Source organism: Anolis sagrei, chromosome 1, assembly GCF_037176765.1.
Source record: "Anolis sagrei isolate rAnoSag1 chromosome 1, rAnoSag1.mat, whole genome shotgun sequence".
Classification (NCBI taxonomy): Eukaryota; Metazoa; Chordata; class Lepidosauria; order Squamata; family Dactyloidae; genus Anolis; species Anolis sagrei.
The window spans coordinates 193,064,431-193,085,347 of NC_090021.1; the positions used below are offsets into that span (position 1 = coordinate 193,064,431).

The following is a 20,917-nucleotide window of genomic DNA, read 5'->3' on the forward strand; positions in this document are numbered from 1 at the left end:
AGGCCACCTTACTGGGATCTCCACGCATTATTCGTCGATACATCACACAGTCCTAGACACTTGGGAAGCGTCCGACGCATGATCCAATACAACAGCCAGCAGAGTGTCTGCTGGTGACTCATCTTGTTGTGTTTCTAACAATAATAATAATAATAATAATAATAATAATAATAATAATAATAATCTTTATTTATGCCCCACCACCATCTCCCCAAAGGGGACTCGGAGTGGCTTACATTAGGCCAAGCCCAGCGATACATTACAGCAACAAAAAATATAAACAACAAAATAATAAAATAAATAAACCAATCAAGTAAAATAAACAGTACAAAATAACATAATGGGAAATAAACACAGTGGGTGGGCCAAATGCACAATATAAAATGATAAAACACTGTATGAGATAGCAATGAAAATGTATATTTGTAGGGGAGGAGCTCATAGGGGACTGAACAGTGGAATTAGACTTTCAATAAGGTGGGGGGAAGTGCGATATGAGAGAAACAGTGTAGGTGAAACAACAGGACTGGAATATATGGTCACTCTCCAAAGGCACATTGGAAAAGCCAAGATTTTTTTTAAGGCTTCTAGGGTGGGGGCTTGCCTAATCTCACCAGGTACTGGGTTCCATAGCCAGGGAGCCACAGCAGAGAAGGCTCTCTTCCTCGTTCCCACACGAATGCCCATATACAATTACAAACAAGGCAGTAGGCTGGTGATTCTGTTGATGCTTTTTGTTTTGCAGTCATAAAGTAGTACTGAATCCAGAATCCAGTATACATAGGCTCCAGGATTTCACTGGCAACCACAAATCACTTCCTGACAAAGAGATATTCAAAGAGTACACAGTAGGAGACCCTTCACCCACACCTCTGATCTCCATGCATCATAGAGAAGGTTCTCTCACTGAATGCCAGATGGGAGCAGGATTTCTGTCTTTTTGCAGATATTTGGAAGCAAAGAAAATTCCTCTGCTATTATTGCCTCTGGTGCCATCCATCTTCACGGTGAAAAAGTCAGCAGTGCTGTGCTTTTGAAGGTGCTCACTGTGCGAGCCTTCCTCAAGTTCCAACAGACTCAGGGTCTACACAAGTCAACATGAGCCCACCCAGCCCCTAAGCTCCCCAAAACTTCTGGAGTTGATGAAAGGAGAGGGTTGCTCACTCCCTTGAAATGAAATTTCAAAGCCTGGCACAAAGTCATTCACTTCATAACTCACGTCATGCCATCTTCCTGAGGGTTTCACAGAAGCAGCAAAGGGAGTTCTCACATCTTCCACGCAGGTGGATAAGAATGGGAAGGGGGTGCTGACCTTCTGCCTTCTCCATTATATTAGGAGGAGAATGGTTGTATCCCACATGCACCCCTTGATTCAGTAAGAAGTGACTAATGTAAGAACAGCTTGATGATGGGATGCCACATTTCCCCTTCCTGAAGTTTAAATTCCACTATGATGAAGTATGCTTTAAAAGCTCAATTAATTATCCATTTCATTAAAGCATTATTATAAGCTGACACAGGCCATAGAGTATAAATAAAGATGATGATGATGATGATTATTATTATTATTAGTATTAGAAACTGTTTATGTAGAAAATCTAGGACAAATTGATAAAGTGTGCTGAATTTACAAGGAAAGTGTGCTGAATTTATAAGATTTTATGTTATTTCCCTATTGAAAAATGCAACACTTCAGCAAAATTTTATTTCAAACAAACCCTTATGCCTGGCAGGATTATTGTTAAAAAGACATTCAGTGCGAAGTAACCAGAGCCCCCAGTGGCACAGTGGGTTAAACCCTTGCACCGGCAGGACTGAAGACCGACAGATAGGAGGTTTGAATCTGGGGAGAGCATGGATGAGTTCCCTCTGTCAGCTCCAGCTCCCCATGCGGGGACCTCCCACAAGGATGATAAAACATCAAAAACATCCTGGTGTCCCCTGGGCAATGTCCTTGCAGACGGCCAACTCTCTCACACCAGAAGTGACTTGCAGTTTCTCAAGTCACTCCTGACACAGGGGAAAAAAGTACAAAGTAGACAAAATTTGAATCTATATATTATAGGGGTTTTTAAACATTTCTTAAAAACTAATAATAGCAACAGCATGAATGAAAATAGCACCCCTCATTTCTGCTGAGCACAAAATGTTGCTTTTTTAGATTACAACTCCCAAAATCTCAGCTAGTAGTGTGGGATGTTCATGGAGTTGTAGTCCAAAAATGTAATGTTTCTAACTTCTGATATGATTGTAACATGAGAATGTAGACTTAGTGGACTAAACACAGAATAAGTTGGTTCAGCTCAGGTCACACTGAAGGACAAGTTAGCCATGTTACAGTATCCAAGGCAACTAACTTAAGAGCGACTAATTTATTCTATTATGACTTGGACAAAAATATTTGTACCACTAAAGTGATCTTGTATGACCTACGTTAGGTTAGGATGTTGTCTTCGTAAATATTCCCCTACCATATTGTACAAACAGAAAATTACTGAAGAAAGTTGGCCAACACCATTGTTGATCACATTTATGAATATATATACTGTGTGTGTGTGTGTGATCTTTTATGAGATCTTTTGGTTCTATGTGAAATTGGGAATAATACTGAAGCACACAAAATTCTGCATTAATGGAAAATCTGTAGCAAGAAAAGAGTGACAATGACAGACTGGATGGAATGAGAATTACTATGCAGAAACAGACTGAAATATAGAGCAACAGTAGTCAGAGCTCAAGAAAGGGATTCTGTGGGTTGTCTTCCAAAAAGTATATTTCCCAAGTTTTAAAGAAGAATCAATCAATCCCTTGCTTTATGCCGTTCCAAACAAGATATAATATGTTGATTGAGATTGGGATACACATTGTTGAAGCAGTACAAGAATATAAAACTCTAAAACCTGTACAGTAAATAAAAAACAACACTCTGAAAACAGGGAAATTCCAGACATGAAACAATCAGGGCCAGCTAACTCCTCCCAACAATGGATTCCAGCAGGCAGGAATCAGCCAGGTCTGCAAGGTCATTAAATGCTAATCAAGATGATTAATTACAACATTCATACTTGCCTCCCACAGACAAAAGTTATTTCTCCCACCCTGGACCTTTAACAGTTATATAAACCTCCCTTGCTAGTTTCCAATAGACCTCACAACGTCTGAGGATGCCTGCCATAGATGTGGGTGAAACATCAGGAGAGAATGTTTCTGGAACATGGCCACACAGCTCAGAAAACTCACAGCAACCCAATATAAGGGCTGATCTACACCTACCATAAAATCTGGGGCCAGTCTGGGCAGACATACTCTGGAATGGCTCTGGAGGCCATGGAGGTATTCAGATGGTAGTGAAGGGATGTCCATACCCTGCTCAAAATGAAGGGCTACTCCAGATTATTGGCAAAACTCGAGTGCATTCCCTGATTTTAACTTAATGTGAGGTTAATCTAGTTCAACCTGATTTAGCTCACATTAAGGTCTGGAAGTCCCTGGACATCCTTTGGACATCAAGGACCGTTTTCTGGTTCACTTTGGGTTATATGGCCAGTTTAGACAAATCTAAAGATTCCAGTTCATTTATAAAACAAAATATGTCTATAAACTAAAATAATATTGAATACTTTCCATTAGTGTTTACCATTTTGAACTGGCCTCTTGAGGAAAGCTAATCTGACTACCTTGCAATAGTAATTTGATTACGCACTGAATGTTTTATTTATTCATTACAGAAACCATAAGGGCATTTCCATGTTACCTTTTGTTCTAAAATAGCCCTGCTGCTAATATATCGGCGTTTTAATCCTCAGTGGGCAATGGACTTTTGGTGGTTGATTTATGGACTGCTGCTTAATTATATGGAATGTCTTTTAGCCTATTGCTGCTTTCTGGGATTTATTTTAATCGTTGGTGCTTTATATTAATTTGGGGAACACAGAGACAAAGAATGTGTGACTCATAGGTTTTATAATTTCTTTTTAAAAATCAGACATAGACAAAGAATTACTTCCAGATAGAAATTAATTCCCTTCTGCTGTTCTGAGAAAAGAGTTATGCGTAATTTAAATTTTTGCAGATTGAATACAATATATTTTGATACCCATTTTGTTTCTAATGGGGAGAAAAATACCCCAACTCAAATGCATTTAATACAAAGAACGTATGGGGGGATTTGAGGGCATTTAATTCAGCTGTTGATGGGAAATGTTAGTGGAAGTTTGAAGCTGTTTAAAATTGTTATCATGACAGGTTGACAAAACTAACTTGTTTTAACAAGGCAGTGCTGCCACCAACAGGATGAATGAAACAATTATTTAACATGTTGTCGAAAGCTTTCATGGCCAGAATCACTGGGTTGTTGTGAGTTTTCCGGGCTGTGTGGCTTCTGGAACATGGCTGTGCAGCCCGGAAGACTCGCAGCAACCCAATTATTTAATAGTCAAAGATCTGTATCTATGAAACATTCATTCAGAAAGTGCAAAAATACAGATAAACAGGCTGTGCAATCAAACCTTATAAAAATTACACTTTTCTATACGCTGGATCCTGTATTCATCTGTTCTTAGGTAAGGCTCATTGAGTTCCACGTAGTTCATTTTCTGGCCCATCCTGCATGTTATAGGTCTCAAATTTCTATCACCCCTATATTGGGTCTGTAAGGAGCTAGAACCCAAAAATATATAAAGGGCCATATCCTTTATCCAGTGCTCTCTGAAAATCCAAGAGAAGGCTTCAGGAAGTGAACATTGGGCATGTAAGGAAAACAGATGTGTGGGATTCCATCAGAACTAATGTCTTGTGTGAATCGGGATCTTTGTTTTATACATGCAGTGGTGGCTATTTAAGTAGAGCAGAGGTTTAGGGGCACAGGTTATAATGTTTGGAGCATAATCACAATATGTCAAATAGGTTGGTTATATGGAATTTTGAAGGATGGAAGCTATAATTAAATATTACAAGAAGAGTGTTTATACACTCGCCCTCGCCCCCCCCCCCCTCCCATAGTATACACTCTGTTCACAAGTACCGGTATGTCTTCAGATGATACTTCCGGTCTCTGATCATGTGAGGTGCCCGGGAGAGAATAGCAGTCCGTAATACCTTTCCAGCCCGGAGGATTTTTTCTGATGGAACCTTGAAGAGAGAGAGCAGAAAAGAAGGTAATTGTGTTATTTTAAGCTTTCATGGTCTCCTGAAAGATAAAGGAGCATTCATTCTTGTGTTTATTCATGTTGTATATAGTTCCCTCAACAATACCGGGAATATTAATAGGTTAGTTTTTAATGTTACAGCGTAGTATGTAAATTTGGCGTGCTTGGTCTGATCCAAGGTTATCTCTTTAGAACCTGGAGATATTACAACAGATCAGAGATTTGTGTGCACTCAAGGGCATCTGCACTTCGTAATTTCAAGAGGAAAATCCAACATTTCCAAGAGATTGACAATAAAATAAATTCTGAATGGCTATTCTCTGTTTGAGCTGCTTTGCCTGGAATGAAAAGTGAGAAGTGAACTACACATTCTTTTTCTTTCTGCTACACTGTTGCTTTGTGACCATCGATCTGAATTCTAGCACTTTCCAAATGGACTGGGCCACCATCCCCAATCATTGTGGCCACTGGGAGAATTTATAAATGATAGGAATTGTATTCTGACACATCACGGTTAGGAAAGATTGGTGTCAGCTTGTTTATAAACACATTTTCAGTGTATGTTCAGCACCAATCTGAACTTTTTGGTATTACTACAGCAGGGATACTGAGCATTCACAGATATGGTGTGATTTCCATCATCTTCTGGGAACTGTGAAATTATATAATTACTAAGAACTTAAAATTTATCTGAGTAGCATATGTGATTCCATAATCATGGTATAAGAAAAGTTACAAGCCTCATATCCAGAACTAGGTAGAGTAAATTAAGCATAGGTAAAGGTAAAGGAATTCCCCTGACATTTAGTCCAGTCGTGTCCGACTCTGGAGGTTGGTGCTCATCTCCATTTCTAAGCCGAAGAGCCAGCATTGTCTGTAGACGCCTCCAAGGTCATGTGGCCAGCATGTCTGCATGGAGTGCTGTTACTTTCCCATCAAAGCAGTACCTGTTTGATCTAGTCACATTGGCATGTTTTTGAACTGCTAGGTTGGCAGAAGCTGGGGCTAACAGCAGGAGCTCACCCTGTCCCATGGATTCGAGCCTCCAGCCTTTCGGTCAGCATTTTCAGCAGCTCAGTGGTGTAACCCACTATGCCCCCAAGGGCCCAATGGGATAATAAGTGATACAGATGAAATAACTCACTGCATGTAACTAAAAAAGATACATCAAAAGGAACTGAATACAATTTCTGCTACCAATAAGATTCTGTCCATACTATTGTACTTGCAACTTCCAGTAATTCAAAGTAACTTTTCAGGTATTCTCAATTTGTAATTGCAGTTAGCATGACATTTATAATTGGAAGTTACTTTATAGAGATGAGAAATGACTTATATAAATCTACAAGCAAATAATTTATTCTACATTATATATACTTCCTTCAATGGATTGCACTAGAGTATTTGTTCAGTTCAAAGTCAGAACTGGTTCAGCTGTTTACATACAAACATCGAAGTGTGGTTTTCCTAACATGAGGTAGAATTGGAATAGGCAGTTTTATCCTGTGTTAGGGACCAGAAGTCTCTGACTTTGCTTGGATGCCCAGGAGCAACTTCTGGTCAAACTTGGGGTATGTGGCCCATATAGACAGGTCATTACTATAGCATTATTACTATAGTGCCATAGACAATATCTCTGGACTGAATTACCCCATTATACATTATTTCAATGCACCTATGCCAGTTGCACATCTATTGCCTGTTACCTCTGCAATGGTTTTAACTGGACGAAGTGGGATGTGATGCTCAATGAAAGACATCTGAAAAATAAAATTTCAAATGAAAGAAATGAAAAAAGTTGATAAAAAACAAAAAAGAATGTGATTTTTAGAAAAAAATAAATGGACATACTAAAACAAAAAAAATGTTTGAAGTCTGAAATGATATAATCAGAGTGGTAAGGCAATTCTCCATGTTATTATGGAAATCATGAACAGCAATAAATGACAACTAGGCTCTAAGGCAAGAATAAAGCAAAATAATGTTTCAATTACTAGTGAGAGAAAACACAGCAAAATGATGCTCAGAAATCTCTATTAAAAGAGAGGAAATGGTGAATCACCATGTAATTTATTCTTTAGATGACTTTTGGGGAGTTCGCGTCAATAAGTTGCCTTTTCCTAATCAGTGCTACACATCCATTGAAAACATTTAGGGAAGATGTAGGGAAGGTTATAGTGACCCACTAGAAATGTCCAGAATTCCATATTAATTTCCTCTGTGGTATTACTTATGTTGTCATAAAACAATGCTTTTGGGTCAGTTGTGAGAGAAATAAGGTTGGATACTGTGAAAGCCACCCACTGTATGGCTATCAGCCTCCTTCCAGTATATTTAAATCAGGGGAAAGCTTCATGAGAACCACCACTCCTCATCATGTTCTCCCAGCAACAGCAAGAGCATCTCTCTGGGCAGCTAAACCAGGAAATCCCAACTGGATGGCCCCCCATGAGGGTCTTCCTCCAGAGGCAAACCAAGAATGGGCAACTTGGAAGTCCCTTAACAAACTCAGAAGGGGAGTGGGCAGATCAAAAGACAACCTGACAAAATGGCACTACCTAGAAGTATCCTCCACCTTGTGTGACTGTGGAGCAGAATAAACAAGTCAACATCTGTATGCTTGCTCACAATGCCCTGCCTCATGCACAGAGGAAGAACTGTTTAAAGCTACAGACAATGCAGTCATTGTTGCCCATTTTTTGCCCAAAACTATTTAGCTGCTTGTGATCCCTTTATTTTATCAGTTTTAAACTTATTTATTTATGCAATGCTTTTAATACAAAAAAAAACTTCTGTCTTCTTCTTTTTATAACCCAGAGCATCCTGGGAAGGCTACTCCTATGAGAAGCAGGGGCTGAGAGGAGACTACTTAACCTTTTTTCCTTTCTAATTTTTAAATCTTTCTGTAAGCTGTTTTTACCTGCACCTTAAAAAAGGAGACAGATATCATACATAAAGTCCATTTTGGTCTCTGTGTAAGAGCTTTACATATGAGCACAAAATGAAAAAGGCAAGCTGCTTCTATTTGAAGAAGAGCAAATTAAACATTGCTTCTGCTTTAGTGATCCCTGTTTATTCACAATGCTGATAAAATACGTCCTTTTGAAATCTTTTCATGCAATCAATGCAAACGACATATGTTAGAATGCTACACGAGGCATACATTATTTAACGATTTGTACCTTGCTGCTTCAAACAAATGGCAAGTGCCCTTCTTAAAAAACACACACACACACATATACATAAATGCACGTACAAAATGCAGCACCCATTACCAAAAATGACAGGTCATGCCCAAGGTCAGGAGAAAAAGAATGCTGAGGCAAAATATAGTCCGCACGGAAATACAGGCAGAAAGACTGGAACACCACTAATGATGTCTTATTTTCCTGTCATTTTCTTGCTCCTTTACTACAGCCAAGCAGCTGCTGTAACTGTTTTGCATGAATTGAATGAAGTGCCCCAAAAGGTGAAACTCCAGCATGCGTATTCAAGGTATTTTGTGAGATTTGAAGCCCCATTTGCCAGTCACCCCCCAGTAGGGAGAACATGTTTGCCAGGCATGTTTTAATCTACGAGAAAGGGGGAGGCCAATTTGCTTCCTTTTATGCTGAATGAGGTGTTTATTTAAACTACTGGCAGCTTTCAGTAATTTTACTGAAGGCACAGCTCAGGCAGTACTAAAGGCAAAATAAAATGTTCACATTAAGTCACAAATAAAATAACACACTATTCCGAAAGGAGCTTTGACTGCTATGATGCCCATCCTACAAAACTCTCTTCCTAAACAGAGCCACAAAGACCTTCTTATGCCACCAGATGTTTGGAGATACTTATCAATAAGGGTGCTTTTATTGTTGCAGAGTTGACTTTTTTTCTAAAGAAATGGATACTGTCTTGATGAATCACTGTTAATATTTTACTTATGTGATGCTTGTATTGTAAATCCTGGGTCCACAGATAAACATTCTCTTGTTGCTAGAGGCATAACTCTATGAACACAGGATGGAGTGGCAGGTCTACTAAGACTATGTCCCCTTTGTCCCTGGGTACATTTAGTTTTCTGCCAAGGAAAGAAAAGTATTAAGTTGAAAAGGTAAAGGTAAAGGTAAATGTTTTTCCCCTGAAATAAAGTCCAGTCATGTCTAAATCTGGGGTGTGGTGCTCATCTCCATTTCTAAGCTGAAGAGACGGCATTGTCCGTAGACACCTCCAAGGTCATGTGACCATAATGACTGCATGGAGCACCATTACCTTCCCGCCAGAGTAGTATCTATTTATCTACTCACATTTGCATGTTTTTGAACTGCTAGGTTGGCAGAAGCTGGGGCTAACAGCGGAAGCTCACGCCGCTCCCCGGATTCGAACCTGCGACCTTTCGGTCAACAAGCTCAGCAGCTCAGTGCTTTAACCCACTGTGCCACTGAGGGCTCTCATAATAAATAATAATAATATAATAAATAATCATAAATAAGTTAAAAACCTTCCCATAATTGTAAAGTTTGTTGATGATAACCTCAAGATGACTAAGGATATATCTACTCTAGGCTTGTGCAATCTGGGGACACTTTGACCTGTTCCGTGTCCTGGCTTTTGGTGGGAGTTCCAATTCATTTTTTGGGAGCCTCCCAAAATCAGGAGGACAGATATCTGTTTTCAATCTGGGGTGCCGAAAGATCCGTTTCCTATCAGCCCGTTATAGGGAGGGCTTCCCATGTTCCCCTTCTCATCATTTTAGGTATTTTAGCTGTTTCCACTCTAGAGGAGAGGCACTCAGCTGCAGGCAAACACATGCTTTAAGGAGGCTTCTTACCTGTTTCTACTCTAGAGAAGAGGTCCTTGGCTGCAGGCAGCTGCGCACTCTTTCTCTCCTGGGCCAGCACACCACACTCAGTCTTTCCGAAGCAAGTTCTGTTTCTTACTCTAGAGAAGAGGCACTCAGCTGCAGGCAGATGCGTGCTTTAAGGAGGCTTCTTATCTGTTTCTACTCTAGAGGACAAGCGCTTGGCTGCAGGGAAGCACACACACTTTCTCTCCTGGGCCTGCACACCACATGTACTCTTTCCAAGGCAAGGAGGCAAGTTCTCAGTTTCTTACTCTAGAGGAGAGGTGCTTTCTCTCTTGGACTGCACCACACCATAATCTGCACACTCTTTCTAAGACATTTTAAGGAGGTAAGGAAAACTGATAACCTCCTGGAAGAGGAAAGTAGTTAACAGGGAATGAAGGTTTTCTTTTTGTTTGCTGAGGATTAATAATAATAAAAAAGATTAAACTGTGAGGCTGAAAAGCAGAAGAGTAGCCAAGATCGGCTCCCAACTTGCTTTTGTGTTGGGCGGGTTTTCATACCAAGAGGGCCCTTACCGTTATGGGCTTCCAAAGCACAGAAGGTGCCGAAGGAAACGGAGGAAACAAAAGAAACAAATTCTGCACACAACTGTAATCTACACTAACAAATTAGTTTGGATGCTCCCTGGATCAGCTCTGTGGTGGCTAAACACTTTACAGAGCAGGGCTAACTTAACAGCATCACAGGCCTACTCAGAAGAAAAAAAATGTACATTGTCAATAAAATAAACTTGGTACAATGTAATAAGTCCAAAGTTTATTTTCCTCATTGCACTTTCTTATACCGCCTCTAACCTTTCACCATACAAATAGAATTCTAGGAACACAAACAGCAGAGGCCCTGGTTCCAATAACAAAACTGTACACTGTCAGCAATTGTATCCCCAGTCATTAATTGCCTTCTGTGAAGATTGGCAGAAGCTGGGGCTAACAAAGGGAGCTCACCCCATCCCACGGATTTGAACCGCCAAGCTTCTGGTCAGCAAGTTCTGCAGCTTAGTGGTTTAACTCGCTGTGCCACATCATGCTAGCTCTCTATTGATTCCTACCCAGGAAATAAGCCCTGTGGAACTTACTAGGGCTTTCTTTTAAACAAATGTGATTGGCTCATGCTAAGAATCTGTTTCCAGGAATCATCCAGTAGACAGTACCATACTTTATGTTAACATCCTGAAATCTCTGAAATCTTTGCCACTTGTCTTTCTTTTTATACATAAAAGGGCTTGCTATTGTTATCCCATGTATTTATTGATTATTTTATTGGCTTTATCCCAGTATGCTTTCACTCTGTAACACCAATTTTCAGAATTATTTGCAGGCCAGGTATTCACAGTTCTCTTTGTTAGGTACTATGACAGACAAGATAAATCTAAACATGTTTGTAAAATTTCCTTTTTCAATTTTCTGCTAAACTTGAAAGAATAATTGTTCAAGATTCAAAAGGGAATTCATTTGGCTGTTTCAAACGCAAGTGTCAAACATGTTGATCATATGCGCTTGACTTATCAGAAGAACTGAACCTTGAAATAGGCTACCCTGTTTCTTCCCGCAATTATCCCCCTCCCCAAATTGTCCAACAGCAAAATCTAATGGTGTATGTGTACACGTCTTTATAGACTGTGATGGAATCCCACAGAACATATAGCAGAGGCTCAAGGGTGCGAGATGCATTTCTGGCTTGTATTTGATCACACTGGTGCCTTGTCTAATGTGATTAAATTCTGTGGTCCTTTTTTCGCTTCTCTTGCACACCGGCATAAAGGATACAGTACTGTATAATAAGTATTCCCACTCCACTAAAAAAGGAGGCACCTGTGCAATACTTTCCAAATCAACAATTCCCACATGCCCAAACAATGGATTCATTGAAAATGTTGCATCAGTTTAAGTGGACACATGGAAAATTGATGCGTTTCCTCATCCACCCAAATATCATCTTCAGGATTACCTTTGGATTGTTAATGATGATGAAGATGCCCAAACAACTCATGCCACTGCTATGAATTGTATGTTATTTGAATTTAATTTTTAAAAAATATGTACTATTTAGTTTATTTATTTATTTATTTATTTACCTTATTTAGATACCTAACTGACCGCCTCTCAGCCTATGAGCCCACGAGGACTTTGAGATCTTCCGGGGAGGCCCTGCTCTCGATCCCGCCTGCGTCACAGGCACGGCTGGCGGGGACGAGGGATAGGGCATTCTCGGTGGTGGCTCCTCAGCTGTGGAACACCCTTCCTGTAGACATCAGGCTAGCCCCCTCCCTGTTGATATTCCGCAGGAAGTTAAAGACCTGGTTGTTTGAGAAGGCATTTGAATAGTAGTGCAATAACGGGTAACTCGACCATAGGAATGGAACAACGGAAATGATATTGGATTGTGAACTTGACGATGAGACGACTCGGAATGGCTTGTAGTTATATTAATGTTTTTGATGAGATGCTTTGATATTTTGATGAGATGCTTTGTGTATTATTTTTTGTATGTTGAATTTTTGCACATGTTGTACACCGCAATGAGTCGCCATTAGGCTGAGAATTGCGGTATATAAGCAAAGTAATAAAATAAATAAATAAATAAATAAATAAATATAAATAAATACTATTTAGTTATCTATTTATTGTACTTACATACTGCTTTAGGCTGAGGTAAATTTCCATATTTTCATACATTTATCTGTTCCAACAGATGACTGAAATAATACTGAATATGCCATCTTTAAGCACATTTGGTTAGTTTAAATCAGGGAATGGGTGTCCATAGGATGTCCATCTGATTTGGTATTCTGTAGCCCTCAGTATGGCCCATGGAGGTTTGCACATACCCTTCCCCTTCCCACAAGGTCTGCCTTCTTTTACATGATGAAACCTTGATCAGATCATTTCACAATGCTGGATGATGTAAAGGTTGAAGGTAATGAGAATCTAAGAGAATCTAAGTTTTCCTTTTGGGGTTTCATAGGCACATTTTCACTCTGGGATATTTCTCTCCTTTGAGCAATGGAAACTTCCTTCATAACAACAGCTATTCTGGTTTTCCAATGCATAGAGAAGGGAGAATGAGAAATATTATAATCATGGCCAACATGATGGGTTTTCTAACCTTTCAACTTATATAAGAGCAATTTACACAACCCTTGAATACTTTAAACCTTGGTGTACTGCATTATTTTATCTTATGTAACCAGTGAAATGGTAACAAGTGAAGACCTGCACATATGTCATGATGGATCTTTCACAAATATATTTGTCACAAACGCCTCCACGCTTTTCTCCTTGGTGTTTTACGTCATTGTATTTTCCTCCCTTGTATACATGTGATTCATTTCTAGAGATTTATGGTACTCACAATGCCCTCCCAGGCTTCCCTTGCCAAGGGAGACCCGTTGTGGTGAATAATCTGTTAACAACCACTGAAGCCAAGCAGTTTGTTCCTCCAACATACTGGGAATGTCATGGTGGCTGCAGAAAGCCCCTGAGCTCAAAACAAATCTTGTGCCCTTTAATAGGCCCATTCCACTTGGCTAACCAATGCTGTGCCAGATTTTGAGAATGCACCTTCCCTCTATGGCATTCAATGTCTTCTTGGGCATTAATATTAAAATCTGATCTCTTTGTGGGACCAGGAAGGCACATTTTTCTCCTATGGAGAATGCCAACGAATGGAGGTACAGCCTGAATCTGTACTGGTTAAGCTATTGTACAGTACAGCATATCCACCTTTAACTAAGTTGCTGGTGTTCCTTGCTGAATTTTATCATTGCTGATGTGTAAAAAGCAAGAAAGGAGAATACAACATGCTAAGCAGAGCAGGGATTAGAGCATAAGAGGTGGTGATCATAAGATGGAACAACTGACCGATTTGGACAAATGGACTGTGTGGCCCTGGTGCTGGCTCCCATTGCAATCCCATAATAAGACAAAATTCAGATCAGGCTTCACTAAAGGTAATTTCTATAATATAATTCATTGATATGTATTTAGATAGTCATTGGAAGCAATGCTAAATTTCAGTCAGAATGTATGGATTATATCAGTCTTGAAATCTGTGTGTTTAGACAGTGGTCTGTGGACCACAAGAACTAAAATAAGGTTCATGGCCTCACCGTTACTACACCGTTGCAACAACAGCCACTGGTCTCGCAAATCCCTCTTATAGTGTCAAGGCTTATTAAAGATGGTTTTCTGTCGGCGAGCAGATGGTGACTACTGGATAGCATATGTTCTGTATCATAAATTAGAGCTGATGTGGTCTATCCAATACAATTTTCTGAATCCACACCCCAAATAACTAAACCAAATCTAAAGTTGATCAAAAGCTGACTAGTAACCCTTTTGGTACTAATGTTGGAAAGTGGTCCCTGGTCAAAGTGGTCCCTGGTCAAAAAAAGGTTGGGAAACAACTGGTTTAGGACAAAAATCTAAAGCATATACCTGCCACCATAAACTTTGGGTACCATTTCCTGCCAATGTGCTCCATGCAGCTGCTCATGAAAAATGCAAGATCTGCTACAGGCAGGGGGGAGGGGGTTGAGGGGCTTCAGCCCCCCCCCCGAAATTCTGAGGGTGGCCAGCGAGAAGGCCTTACTGATACATTATTCAAACCGTTATGTTTATTCATATCATGATCTGATCACCATGCTCAATATATCCCATATGCATGGAGGTATTGGGATAATGATACAAAAGGTTTGCTAGGGTAGATCCTGAGCCCCCCCCCTCCCAAATCAAACTCAGCCCCCCCCCCCCCCCGAATCAATCAAAATCCTGGCTACGGGCCTGGCTACAGGGTTCACCTCCTCTTCCTCCAACCTCTTATATTGAATGGCTTTGGATGTAGAAAAAGTACTAGGCAAATTCTGAAAGCACGAGGAAGGAGTATCTGTTTCCCTTATTGATGCCATTCTGTTGGTAGACAAATTTATTTGGATATACTACCCCCAAGGTCTGTCTGTTAATCTTGACTTTCTGTGTAAAGATATTCCTCAGTATTAAATTGGTCAGCTCGGGAAAAGGAAGCCTTTTGGATTCCTAAAGAAGCTCAATACTAGCTCATTCGTTTTTATAAGGACTCATGGGAGTTGGGGGAGATCTAATAGTTGCTGATCCTATCAAAGCACTCTGGGTTAAACTCATCATATAAGGAAGGCAAATCCCTAAAAATGAAAAGGAAACAGATTATAGTTCCTAAAATGCTATTACTAGTATAATCTGTTTTGAGGCAGAATCTTTGATAGCCAAAACCCCACTTACATTAACCCCTAGGATGGAACAAAATGACTTGCCACCTATTCCGATCTCTTCTCCTAAAAACAATATGCCTCCTCTACCTCACAATCCAAGCATGAACGAGAAAATAGTAAGCTTCCCTCCAGTACATGGACAATTGGCCATAATGCAGAAGTAAGGCATGTGTGATACTCTAGACATCACCATTATTCTGTTCAAGCGATCCCACTGACATCAGTGGGGATTTGTGGGGTAATATAGTGATTTGCTTAAAATTCTTGATTTTATTTCTGGTTAAGACGCTTACAAATGTCTGCAGAGCTTGGAAAACTTTCTTTTTAGTTTACCACAAATTCCATGCTGTCTCGAAATGTTAATAGTAAAGTTTATATGGTCTGTGCAATCCATATTGCTTGGCTCTCAAGTTCTGTGTATCCTGGGCTTTCATAATATCATGAAAGCCCAGGATCTGAAGGAACCTACATCCGGTTTTACATTTGGGCTTGTGGGGTGGGTGGGTTGGTACCTTTCAATGTAAATAACATTCATTTTACATTAATAAAAATAATTGTATATAATTCTTTTGAGGTTTAATAGTTTAATGTATTGTCAAAGGCTTTCATGGCCGGAATCACTGGGTTGTGGTAAGTTTTCCAGGCCGTATGTCCATTCTTTCCTGACATTTCACCTGTATCTGTGGCAGGCATCCTCAGAGGTTGTGAGGTCTGTTGGAAACTAGGAAAATATAGTTTATATATCTTTGGACTGTCCAGGGTGTCTGTTTGAGGTAGGTGTGAATATTGCAACCTTGATTAGCATTTAATGGCCTAGCAGTTTCAAGGTCGGGCTTCTTACTGCCTGGGGGACTCCTTTGTCGGAAGGTGATTAGGTGGCCCTGATTGTTTCTTGTTTGGAATTCCCCTGTTTTCTGAGTGTTGTTCTTTATTTACTGTTATGATTTTAGAGGGTTTTTTTAACACTGGTAGCCAAATTTTGTTCATTTTCATGGTTTCTTCCTGTCTGTTGAAATTGTCCACATGCTTGTGGGTTTCAATGGATTCTCTGTGTAGTCTGACATGGTAATTGTGGGTGCCTGCCATAGATGCAGGAGACACATCAGGAGAGAATGCTTCTGGAACATGGCCATACAGCCTGGAAAACTCCCAACAACCCAATTTAATTGTTGCTACAAAACCATTAACTCTTTTCTACAGTGAATGGCAATTAATAGAATAATAAACCATCATTTCCCCAGAAAATAATAAAAACTATATTTACTCTGACTTCTTGTATAAAGACACAATTGCTTCACTGGGCTTTATTTTAAGGAAGGCTTTTGTCTTTAACATGTACTGATCAAATTAAAATCTACCTTTAAAAGAATAATAAAGTTGCATTCTGGGTAAAAATCATGTTTAGGGGTGTTGATCTTCCTTCCTGTGTTAGTCACAACAATGGAAATTGCTGTCAAAGTGCCATATATTAACTCCACCTAAAAGAGTTTATTTTCATGAAGGATAAGGATGGGACAGGAAGCCCCATATTATATACAACAGGAGGAAAAGCTTGTCTATGCAGTGATGTCTGCAAGGTTACTAAGGGTTAGAAAGGTGTGTTAAAAAGATAAGTCCCTCAAAGGAAGTAGAAAAAACAAATAGGAAGTGGTAGATCTGAATAAAAAAGAAAACATGTTTTGTTTTTCCCCCGTTTATTTAAATAGTTGTTTCTATTTGAGTGAAATCTCCCAGAAACCTTGTTTTTTTTTTAATCAGGCAGTAGTATTATTAATAGTTTTAAAAACAATTCTTAGAAGATAGTAAGAATATTGATCATTTGACCTAAAGGAAACAAAAATACTGGTAGATTTCTCTGGTTGGATCTACACTGCCCTATATCCCAGGATCTGATCCCAAATTATCTGCTTTTTATCTGGCAGTGTAGATTCATATAATTCAGTTCAGAGAAGATAATCTGGGATAAGATCCTGGGATATAGGGCAGTGTGGAGGGGGCCTAAGTCAAAAAAGATTTCAATACAATAAAACTAAGAATGCAGATTAACTATTCTTACCGAATAAGTTTAAAAAATGGAGGCATTTGTGACTGCAATAAGTGACTGTTGTAGGAAATCAAGTGAATGTTAATACTGTAGATCCCAGTTCCTCCTGGGATTGAAACCTGTCTGGAAGAGCTCTTACTCTGTTTTGTTGTACATAATTGCAATGGCCTTGGCAATTCATTCTGCAGTGATTTATTTCTGCCATAAATGAAAATAATTTTGACTCTTGCTCCTTGGTCCAGATACTCTCCTTTCTTTTCTCTATCTCTGGCTGGATCTACACTGCCATGTAACAGAGTTTCTGAATCCAGATTATCAGCTCTGAACTGGATTATATGATCCTACTCTGCCATATAATCTGGATTCAGAAACTGGAGTATATAGCATGAATGGGGGAAAAGATTCCAGTCCCCACTGCCACTCATTCTTTCCCTTTTATTCCGCCCCCACAAGTGCCTCCTTTGAATATTTTCTTTTTTAACTCTGTCTGGAGCCTTAGTACTAAAAGAGTGAGCTAAAGCGTAGCCTACTGCACGCAGAAATATCAATATTTTCCCTTCAGACTAGTCAGCCAGAGAATTCAAGTCTAAGGAAGCTTCCATAGACATCCCTCTCCCCAGACTCCTTCCCAAACTTCCAGTTTCAAGCTGCTTTATTGTAAGAGGATTTTTAACATGTACAAAAATATTAGAAGAGGCAAGATTTGCAAAGAAGTGAAGATGGGGTTGTTATTATCACACATTTTCTTTCTCACTCTAGTTCTCAGGTTGACTCCTGTGTAGGTGTGGGGTTGATCTGTCACTCCACTTATTGTTTTTGTCACTAAGGCTCTGGAGATAGCTTTTTTTAAAATGAAATATGTAAAAGCAAAGCATGAGGGAAGAAAGGAAATGAGGCAAAGGATGGAAGTTAGGAAGAAAACACACTGAGAGGTTGAGCACTGAATATGTTCCTATGAAAACAAAAAAAGTATCCCAAAAAGCCGTACCATTAAAGGTAAAGGTTTCCCCCTGACATTAAGTCTAGTCATGTCCAACTCTGGGGGGTGATGCTCAGCTCCATTTCTAAACCAAAGAGCCAGCATTGTCCATAGACAGTTCCAAGGTCATGTGGCTGGCATGACTGCATGGAGTCCCGTTACCTTCCCACCAGAGCAGTACCTATTGATCTCACATTTGCATGTTTTCGAACTGCTAGGTTGGCAGAAGCTGGGGCTAACAGCAGGAGCTCACCTTGCTCCCTGCATTCAAACCGCTGACCTTTCGGTCAGCAAGTTCAGCAGCTCAGTGATTTAACCCACTGCTCCATTAGGGTAGGAACAAAATATTTTGGAATACTATAGGAAAAGATGCTAAATGCCACCCACCAAACATAATGTAGTTGGCAAAACATCATTTGGATAGTTTTTAAAAAGTAGAAATTAGATCAACACATATTGCCTCCGCTCGACCAACTCACCCCACACAATTATGGTTTTACTATTCGGGTTGAGATCCGTTACTTAAAATGCCTTGAACCAGAAGTGTTTTGGATTTATATTTTAGATATATATATTTTAGGGTGGGTGGTATTTGGCATATTTTCATATACATAATGAGGTATCATGGAGATGGGGCCCAAGTCTAAACATAGAATTTATGTATATTTTATATATGCATACACTTAGCCTGAAGGCAACATTATGCACAATATTTTTAATAATATTGTGCATAGAACTAAGTTTGTGCACATTGCGCCACCAGAAAGCAAAAATATCACTATTACAGCCATCCATGTGGATGATTCTGGATTTTGGAATGTTTTGGATTTTAGGACAGGGCATTTTCAATCTGAATATTCAGTTCTTGTGGGGTTTTTCGGGCTCTATGGCCATGTTCTAGAGGCATTTCTCCTGACGTTTCGCCTGCATCTATGGCAAGCATCCTCAGAGGTGAGGTCTGAATATTGTTTGTACTTTGTTCAGAATTAGCTTGGCCAGTTATGCCAAGGCCCCTCCAATGCCCCCGTGGACTGCACATTCTTCCTGATGATCTCCAGGCATATCTTTGCTTTTTTGGTTAACTTTCTATCTAACATGGGGATCAGAAGTGGGTTTTTTTTTTCTGCTTCCAGTCACTATTTGGTCATGAAGCAGCTTTAAAAACAGAAGTTTGGGAATGTGACTGAAAAGTAACAATCACTACGAAACAGCATAAAAAATTGCACTGGGGTCTTTAGGGGTCTGGCGAGGTGTTTTGGGAGTACGCAGATGAAGTTTGGGGTTCAGTTTTCCCAACCTGAATTTGACATTTTTAATGTGAAACATTGTTTGATCACAAAACATGAGCTTAACTCAATGCACCTATATTATGATGCCCTAACCTCATCCTCCTCCATCACTATAAAATGATCAGAAACATGTTTTTACCTTACTGCTATTTTTAGCCATGGAGCAGAGGCTACTGCTAGACATATTGTCCTTGTCCGGCATCCCTATAAGAAAGCAAGGAATATATTAGAATAATAGTACTTGAGAATTAGAGTTTACTTTTCAAGTTGCATGATTCTGTTTACTTGTGCCTTTATAAAATATGTTATTCTCATATAGTGAAGCTAAGAGCCCTGCCAGATATCCTTAATATCACACATTTTTAAACCCTGGACTCAGGAAATCTGTTAAGATCAAATAACTAAAGATTATTTCAGTACATGTGGCTATGAAAGGAAGGCCAATCTTTCTTTGTCTTCCTCATAGGCCTGCTTAATTTATCTTGTCTTATTAATTATACCTTGAAAACATGAGATAATATTAAAAAAAACCTATTGTCAACAGCCATTTCTGATGTTGCTTTTATATCCTGATATTTTTCAATGTGGGTAGAAACTCTCACGAAGACTGAAAAACCGTGCTCTTCTCCCAACAATTCCTCACCACCTCCATCCAAACAGTCTGAACATATGCTACAAACAGACAGGTGGTTTTGTTGTTATTTGAAGTCGTGTTGACTTTGCTAGAAATAGACAGGGGACAGCACGCTTCATAAAAATGAGGAACACGAATTCCTCATACTGACTTTCAAAACGGGCAGCATATTAGTGTGGTTGTTTACACAAGAGCAGAGATGGCAGAGATAATGGATTCAGTTCACAATTTTAAGAAAACATATATAATTTTACCATTTTAAACCCATGTTCAAAGTAAAAATGTGTTATTCTGTGAAAGTTTCAGTGTTCCTAAGTTGGCAATTGAAAATATATACATTTAGGAAAATAAGATTCTGAAATTCAGCTTATTAGGAAAACGAATAGCAAAAAATGTATATACTATATTAGTCAAAACTGAAAACAGAAATAATTATGCAGTATTTGGAAAGTACGAAGAAAAATGTGTACAATTTTTCAAGCAAACTAAACAAAAATTATCAGGCTTTGGGCTAAACAACTGTAAAGACTGGAAAAATTAGGAGGAAAAAAATCAAAATTGACAGATTTTTTTCCTTCTCTGTTCAATATCTCTTACTCCCCAGGTAAGTCTGTAATGAACTGCAATCATATTATACTTACTATCATTGTTGGAGCCCGTTTCCATAACACCATAAGGAGGAGCCAGAAGTCCTGACATATACTGCCGATATTTCTAGAGGGGGAAAAGA

General features: G+C 39.3%; 1 protein-coding gene across 5 annotated transcripts in view; it reads right to left on the minus strand.

Annotated features, from left to right (window-relative positions):
• RAPGEF4 (Rap guanine nucleotide exchange factor 4) overlaps positions 1-20,917 on the minus strand; it is a 199,934-nt gene that overhangs the window by 64,375 nt on the left and 114,642 nt on the right. For 3 of the 5 annotated variants that reach the window (XM_060779179.2, XM_060779186.2, XM_060779202.2), the window contains 4 exons: positions 20,829-20,901; positions 19,693-19,757; positions 6,854-6,907; positions 5,024-5,130 (listed from right to left, as the gene is read on the minus strand). In XM_060779179.2, coding sequence (XP_060635162.2) covers positions 5,024-5,130; positions 6,854-6,907; positions 19,693-19,757; positions 20,829-20,901 — 299 coding nt within the window. The remainder of the gene's footprint in view (positions 1-5,023; positions 5,131-6,853; positions 6,908-19,692; positions 19,758-20,828; positions 20,902-20,917) is intronic. The other 2 variants (XM_060779194.2, XM_067471507.1) reach the window with 1 other exon arrangement.